Raw genomic sequence first — 8602 nt, forward strand, 5'->3', positions numbered from 1 at the left:
CTAAAGAAATCAGCTCTTTTACCTGTAAAAAAATACAAAGACCCCCAACAGTAAAACCTACCACCCAACCAACCCCCCAAAATAAAAAACCTAACTCTAACAAAAACCTAAGCTACCCATTGCATTGCCCTTAAAAGGGCATTTAGCTCTTTTAAAAAAGCCCAAACCCTAATCTAAAAAAAAAAACACCCAAAAAAAGTTTAAAAAACCTAACACTAACCCCCGACAATCCACTTACAGTTTTTAAGTCTGAACATCCAGGCGGCGAAGTCTTCATCTAGGCGGCGAGATCTTCATCCAGGCGGCATCTTCTATCTTCATTCCCGCAGCATCTTCTATCTTCATCTCTGTGGCGCGGAGCAGGTCCATCCTTGAAGACATCCGGCGCGGAGCGTCCTCTTTATACTGTAACGGCCGTACACTAAATCTTCAATGCAAGGGAGCCTTTTCAAAATTCCTATTGGATGACTTGATTTTTGAAATTCAAATCAGCCAATAGGATGAGAGCTACTGAAATCCTATTGTCTGTTCAAATCAGCCAATAGGATGAGAGCTACTGATATTCTATTGGCTGATTTGAATAGCCAATAGATAAAATACATTACACAGTACAGTTACACTCATAACATCTAATAAAAATGAAAAAATATATTGCACAAAAAAAGTTATAAGGGCTCAAAGATATGAGATCTCGGGTGTTAGAAAAAAAAGGCAGGCAAAGAGCCTTAAAGGGACACTGAACCCAATTTTTTTCTTTTGTGATTCAGATAGAGCATGACATTTTAAGTAACTTTCTAATGTAATCCTATTATCAAATTTTCTTCATTCTCTTGGTATCTTTATCTGGAATGCAAGAATGTAAGTTTAGATGCCGGCTCATTTTTGGTGAACAACCTGTGTTGTCCTTGCTGAATGGTGGATAAATTCATCCACCAATAAAAAGTGCTGTCCAGAGTGATGAACCAAAAAAAGCTTAGATACCTTCCTTTTCAAATAAAGATAGCAAGAGAATGAAGATAAATTGATAACAGGAGTTAATTAGAAAGTTGTTAAAAATGCCATGCTCTATCTGAATCATGAAAGAAAAAATTTGAGTTCAGTATCCCTTTAACATAGAGATACATACATATATTTATTTATTTATATATTTATTTATATGTGTGTACATATGTATTTATATAAAACATATATATATATTTATTTATTTATGTGTGTACATATGTATTTATATAAAACATATATTTATTTATTTATTTATGTGTGTACATATGTATTTATATAAAACATATATTTATTTATGTGTGTACATATGTATTTATATAAAACATCTATTTATTTATTTATGTGTGTACATATGTATTTATATAAAACATATATTTATTTATGTGTGTACATATGTATTTATATAAAACATATATTTATTTATGTGTGTACATATGTATTTATATAAAACATATATTTATTTATTTATATGTGTGTACATATGTATTTATATAAAACATATATTCATTTATTTATCTATTTATATGTGTGTACATATGTATTTATATAAAACATATTTATTTATGTGTGTACATATGTATTTATATAAAACATATATTTATTTATTTATGTGTGTACTTATGTATTTATATAAAACATATATTTATTTATTTATGTGTGTACATTTGTATTTATATAAAACATATATTTATTTATTTATTTATGTGTGTACATATGTATTTATATAAAACATATATTTATTTATGTGTGTACATATGTATTTATATAAAACATATATTTATTTATGTGTGTACATATGTATTTATATAAAACATATATTTATTTATTTATATGTGTGTACATATGTATTTATATAAAACATATATTCATTTATTTATCTATTTATATGTGTGTACATATGTATTTATATAAAACATATTTATTTATGTGTGTACATATGTATTTATATAAAACATGTATTTATCTATTTATCTGTGTGTACATATGTATTTATAAAAAACAAATATTTATTTATCTGTGTGTACATATGTATTCATAAAAAACAAATATTTATTTATCTGTGTGTACATATGTATTTATAAAAAACAAATACAGGTAGCCCTCAGTTTACGCCAGGGTTAGGTTCCAGGAGGAATGGTTGTAAATCGAAACCATTGTAAATTGAAACCCAGTTTATAATGTAAGTCAATGGGAAGTGAGGGAGTTAGGTTCCAGGCCCCTCTCAAAATTGTCATAAGTAACACCTAATACATTATTTTTAAAGCTTTGAAATGAAGACTTTTAATGCTAAACGGCATAATAAACCTAAAAATATAGATTGTATCATCATCAAACTAAGTTTAATTAACAAAACATTTGCTAAACATCACCTAATTAAATAATCACACAACAGACTGCATCATCATCAAACTAAGTTTAATAAACAAAAACGTTTTTTTACTTGCATTTTTCTGCAATCAGTTCTCTGCATTGTTAGCATGTTAGATAATATTGGGTCTGCACCTATTCTATTCATTTCAATCTGCAGTGATTAAGCAGATAGGCACCCTCACCTGAAGCTGCTGGACAGGAAGATAATAGGGAAGTGCCTGCAAAAACTTGTTGCTCGATAGATCTGGTCTGATCTGTGTACACAGATCCATTTAAGGCTGTTAAGTTGAATAACTTTGCTGCTAAACAAGCGGACAGCTCCACCTACTGGCTATTTTAATTAGTGCATTGCTTTCCAAAATCTTTTCAATAGCAGTCACATGGCTGAAAAAAAGGTTGTTATTCTGAAACGGCGCAAATTGAACCATCACAAACCGAGGGCCACCTGTATTTATTTATTTATATGTGTGTACATATGTATTTATTTAAAACATATATTTATTTATTTATTTATATGTGTGTACATATGTATTTATATAAAACATATATTTATTTAGTTATTTATATGTGTGTACATATGTATTTATATAAAACATATATTTATTTATTTAGTTATTTATATGTGTGTACATATTTATTTATATAAAACATATATTTATTTAGTTAGTTATTTATATGGGTGTACATAGGTATTTATATAAAACATATATTTATTTATTTAGTTATTTATATGTGTGTACATATGTATTTATATAAAACACATTTATTTAGTTAGTTATTTATATGTGTGTACATATGTATTTATATAAAACATATATTTATTTATTTAGTTATTTATATGTGTGTACATATGTATTTATATAAAACATATATTGGAGTCCCACACTGAAAGAGAACAAATATGTAAATATAGTAATACATTAAAATTATAAAGTATGTTAAAGTGAAAAAAACATTTAATGTAATAAATATCAAATACATATATCAAGCAAAAACACTCATAGATGCAATTTTTGTTACTGTTTTTAAAAGTTTGCATCTATGAAGGTTATTGCTTGATATATGTATTTGATATTTCTTACATTAAAATGTTTTTTTCACTTTAACATACTTTATACTTTTAATGTTGTACTATATTTACATATTTGTTCTCTTTCAGTGCGGGACTCTAATATATGTTTTATTGATTATTTTAAGGTGGTTTTGGATCTGGAGTACTACTCTATGTTTACATTTAATGAAGTTAAATTTTTATGAGTTCTTTTCAATAATTTTCTGTATATGTATTTATATGTGTATAGTATATATGTATTTACAGGTATTTATACACATATAAACAAAGTGCATTGGAGTCCTTTGCAGTTAAGTAGATGAAAACATGTAAAAATCATATTTATGCAATATTCATATTTAATAAAGTATTATACTGTGTATTTACTGCAAATATTTCACATTCCAATGTTCTGCAAATAGCAGAATATACTCTATGTATTTATAAACAGATATCCCTATATACATATGTATATATTTATACCTGTATATAATCATGTGTGTGTGTGTGTGTATATATATATATTTAGGAATAGATATATATTGTATAAAAATAGCATCAGGTTATAAATAAATAGAACATATTCTAACATTGAAATGTGAAATATTCGATCAGGTTTGCGCACGAGTAACGTGTTAGGTTTTTCCACTTTTTTTGCTCAATTGACTTCTATAGGGGAATATGTTAACACGATCACAATATTCTAGGTCAGTTTTTTTGCACACGTCAGCGATAACATTTTATTTTTAATTCATAATACGAGCGCAACCCAACGCGCACAAAAAGTTTACTTCTAGCAAAAGAGCTAAATATTGCTACACTTGTAATCTGGCCCAGAGTATTCTAACCACCACAAAAAGACAACACATAGAAATAATAAGTGTCAAGACTATGGGGCTGATTTATCAATGTCTGGCGGACATGATACGCTGTAGTGTATCATGTCCGCCAGACATCACTGAATGCCGACAGCATACGCTGTCAGCATTTAACATTGCACAAGCAGTTCTGGTGACAAGCAGTTCTGGTGAACTGCTTGTGCAATGTCGCCCCTGCAGATTTGGGGCCAATCAGCTGCTAGCAGGGGGTGTCAATCAACCCGATCGTATAGGATCAGGCGGATTGATGTCCGCAGCCTCAGAGGCAGCGGACGAGTTAAGGAGCAGCGGTCTTAAGACCGCTGCTTCTTAACTCCTGTGTCCGCCGAGCCTGAAGGCTCGCGTGGAAACAGGGCATCAGGGGATATTCGGCCCTTGATAAATCGACCCCTATATATAAAAGGAATGATCTAACCTAGGACAAAATTACTAGTGGCTTGTGAATTCATTTAAATATAATTTCAAGGTGCAAGCGTTCCCTTTAACAGAGAATGCAAGTGGTGTGTGGATACTAAATAACACTGTTTGACAGAGGGACCTTGCGTTCACCTTTATACAAAAATCATTTCCTTCAGTGGTGTTAGTTGTTCTTCTGTGCTGACTGTTGAAATTGTTCCAGTCTTCTCTGACAGGTCTCTTACGGTTAACAACTTTGAGGGGCTGTGCAAAAGCAGGAAGACAGAAGCACAGGTGTAAATGTGTGGCACAGACAGTGATGTAAAAAGCAGGAAGACAGAAGCACAGGTGTAAATGTGTGGCACAGACAGTGATGTAAAAAGCAGGAAGACAGAAGCACAGGTGTAAATGTGTGGCACAGACAGTGATGTAAAAAGCAGGAAGACAGAAGCACAGGTGTAAATGTGTGGCACAGACAGTGATGTAAAAAGCAGGAAGACAGAAGCACAGGTGTAAATGTGTGGCACAGACAGTGATGTAAAAAGCAGGGAGACAGAAGCACAGGTGTAAATGTGGGGCACAGACAGTGATGTAAAAAGCAGGAAGACAGAAGCACAGGTGTAAATGTGGGGCACAGACAGTGATGTAAAAAGCAGGGAGACAGAAGCACAGGTGTAAATGTGTGGCACAGACAGTGATGTAAAAAGCAGGGAGACAGAAGCACAGGTGTAAATGTGGGGCACAGACAGTGATGTAAAAAGCAGGAAGACAGAAGCACAGGTGTAAATGTGTGGCACAGACAGTGATGTAAAAAGCAGGGAGACAGAAGCACAGGTGTAAATGTGTGGCACAGACAGTGATGTAAAAAGCAGGAAGACAGAAGCACAGGGGTAAATGTGTGGCACAGACAGTGATGTAAAAAGCAGGAAGACAGAAGCACAGGGGTAAATGTGTGGCACAGACAGTGATGTAAAAAGCAGGGGCGGGCAGCTGTGTATCCTGCATTAGCAGGTAATGAGACCTATGGTATGGGACGGCTGGGCAGCTGTGTATCGTGCATTAGTAGGTAATGAGACCTATGGTATGGGATGGCTGGGCAGCTGTGTATCGTGCATTAGCAGGTAATGAGACCTATGGTATGGGACGGCTGGGCAGCTGTGTATCATGCATTAGAAGGTAATGAGACCTATGGTATGGGACAGCTGGGCAGCTGTGTATTGTGCATTAGAAGGTAATGAGACCTATGGTATGGGATGGCCGGGCAGCTGTGTATCGTGCATTAACAGGTAATGAGACCTATGGTATGGGACGGCTGGGCAGCTGTGTATCGTGCATTAGAAGGTAATGAGACCTATGGTATGGGATGGCTGGGCAGCTGTGTATCGTGCATTAGCAGGTAATGAGACCTATGGTATGGGATGGCTGGGCAGCTGTGTATCGTGCATTAGAAGGTAATGAGACCTATGGTATGGGACGGCTGGGCAGCTGTGCATTGTGCATTAGAAAGTAATGAGACCTATGGTATGGGATGGCTGGGCAGCTGTGTATCGTGCCTTAGAAGGTAATGAGACCTATGATATGGGACGGCTGGGCAGCTGTGTATCGTGCATTAGCAGGTAATGAGACCTATGGTAAGGTACGGCTGGGCAGATGTGTATCATGCATTAGCAGGTAATGAGACCTATGGTATGGGACGGCTGGGCAGATGTGTATCATGCATTAAAAGGTAATGAGACCTATGGTATGGGACGGCTGGGCAGCTGTGCATTGTGCATTAGAAGGTAATGAGACCTATGGTATGGGACGGCTGGGCAGCTGTGCATTGTGCATTGTGCATTAGAAGGTAATGAGACCTATGGTATGGGACGGCTGGGCAGCTGTGCATTGTGCATTAGAAGGTAATGAGACCTATGGTATGGGATGGCTGGGCAGCTGTGTATCGTGCATTAGAAGGTTATGAGACCTATGATATGGGACGGCTGGGCAGCTGTGTATCGTGCATTAGCAGGTAATGAGACCTATGGTAAGGGACGGCTGGGCAGATGTGTATCATGCATTAGCAGGTAATGAGACCTATGGTATGGGACGGCTGGGCAGATCTGTATCATGCATTAGCAGGCAATGAGACCTATGGTATGGGACGGCTGGGCAGCTGTGTGTCATGCATTAGCAGGTAATGAGACCTATGATATGGGACGGCTGGGCAGCTGTGTATCATGCATTAGCAGGCAATGAGACCTATGGTATGGGACGGCTGGGCAGCTGTGTATCATGCATTAGCAGGCAATGAGACCTATGGTATGGGACGGCTGGGCAGCTGTGTATCATGCATTAGGAGGTAATGAGACCTATGATATGGGATGGCTGGGCAGCGGTGTATCATGCATTAGCAGGTAATGAGGCCTATGGTATGGGATTGCTGGGCAGCTGTGTATTATGCATTAGCAGGTAATGAGACCTATGGTATGGGAAGGCTGGGCAGCTGTGTATTATGCATTAGCAGGTAATGAGACCTATGGTATGGGAAGGCTGGGCAGCTGTGTATTATGCATTAGCAGGTAATGAGACCTATGGTATGGGACGGCTGGGCAGCTGTGTATCATGCATTAGCAGGTAATGAGACCTATGGTATGGGATGGCTAGGCAGCTGTGTGTCATGCATTAGCAGGCAATGAGACCCATGGTATGGGACTGCTGGGCAGATGTGAATCATGCATTAGCAGGCAATGAGACCTATGGTATGGACGGCTGGGCAGCTGTGTATCATGCATTAGCAGGTAATGAGACCTATGGTATGGGACGGCTGGGCAGCTGTGTGTCATACATTAGCAGGTAATGAGACCTATGGTATGGGACCGCTGGGCAGCTGTGTATCGTGCATTAGCAGGCAATGAGACCTATAGTATGGGACGGCTGGGCAGCTGTGTATCGTGCATTAGCAGGCAATGAGACCTATAGTATGGGACGGCTGGACAGATGTGTATCGTGCATTAGCAGGTAATGAGACCTTTTGTATGGGACGGCTGGGCAGCTGTGTATCATGCATTTGCAGGCAATGAGACCTATGGTATGGGACAGCTGGGCAGCTGTGTATCATGCATTAGCTGGTAATGAGACCTATGGTAAGGGATGGCTGGGCAGCTGTGTATCATGCTTTAGCAGGCAATGAGACCTATAGTATGGGATGGCTGGGCAGCTGTGTATCGTGCATTAGCAGGTAATGAGACCCATGGTATGGGACGGCTGGGCAGATGTGTATCGTGCATTAACAGGTAATGAGACCTATGGTATGGGACGGCTGGGCAGCTATGTATCATGCATTAGAAGGTAATGAGATCCATGGTATGGGACGACTGGGCAGATGTGTATCATACATTAGCAGGCAATGGGAGTCATGAGACCTATGACATGGGATGACTGTATAGTGAAGTGGCACTTACTACTGCTTGATACTTGTTCTGGGCTTCTGTTTTAAGGGATGGTATGAATTTGTCAGCTTCCTCTCCAATTTCTTCACTGGAGAAAAATTCGCTGAGCTTCTGAACACTAAGAAAATAGAAAAAGTATATATTTAAGATATCAAATGCTTTTTAAACAATAAAATTTTTGGAGTAGCCTGTCCCTTTAATGAATCTCATATGCACACCTCGAAAAAATATCATTGTGCACAAATAACACATTACTTAGCTTTGGAGTAGCCTGTCCCTTTAATGCTTCTCATCTGCACACCTTGAACAAATATCATTGTGCACAAATAACACATTACTTAGTGTTTATTATTTAAATCATCACTTAGCATATTTAAAAGCTGTGTATATGTGCAAAGCCCTGTTCCCAAGAAAAAAGCAGCCTTATCTCGCTTTAGTGCAGCGCTGATTGTTGCTAAGTGATTTCTGCTTACACA

General features: G+C 37.1%; 1 protein-coding gene across 5 annotated transcripts in view; it reads right to left on the reverse strand.

Moving 5' to 3' along the window:
- The window catches only part of ABCC8 (ATP binding cassette subfamily C member 8), a 594664-nt gene that overhangs the window by 280869 nt on the left and 305193 nt on the right, over positions 1–8602 (reverse strand). For all 5 annotated transcript variants that reach the window (XM_053720647.1, XM_053720648.1, XM_053720646.1 and 2 more), the window contains exons 13-14: positions 8139–8244; positions 4852–4962 (exon numbers count right to left, since the gene is read on the reverse strand). In XM_053720647.1, coding sequence (XP_053576622.1) covers positions 4852–4962; positions 8139–8244 — 217 coding nt within the window. The remainder of the gene's footprint in view (positions 1–4851; positions 4963–8138; positions 8245–8602) is intronic.

The sequence above is a fragment of the Bombina bombina genome, chromosome 7, assembly GCF_027579735.1.
Source record: "Bombina bombina isolate aBomBom1 chromosome 7, aBomBom1.pri, whole genome shotgun sequence".
NCBI lineage: Eukaryota > Metazoa > Chordata > Amphibia > Anura > Bombinatoridae > Bombina > Bombina bombina.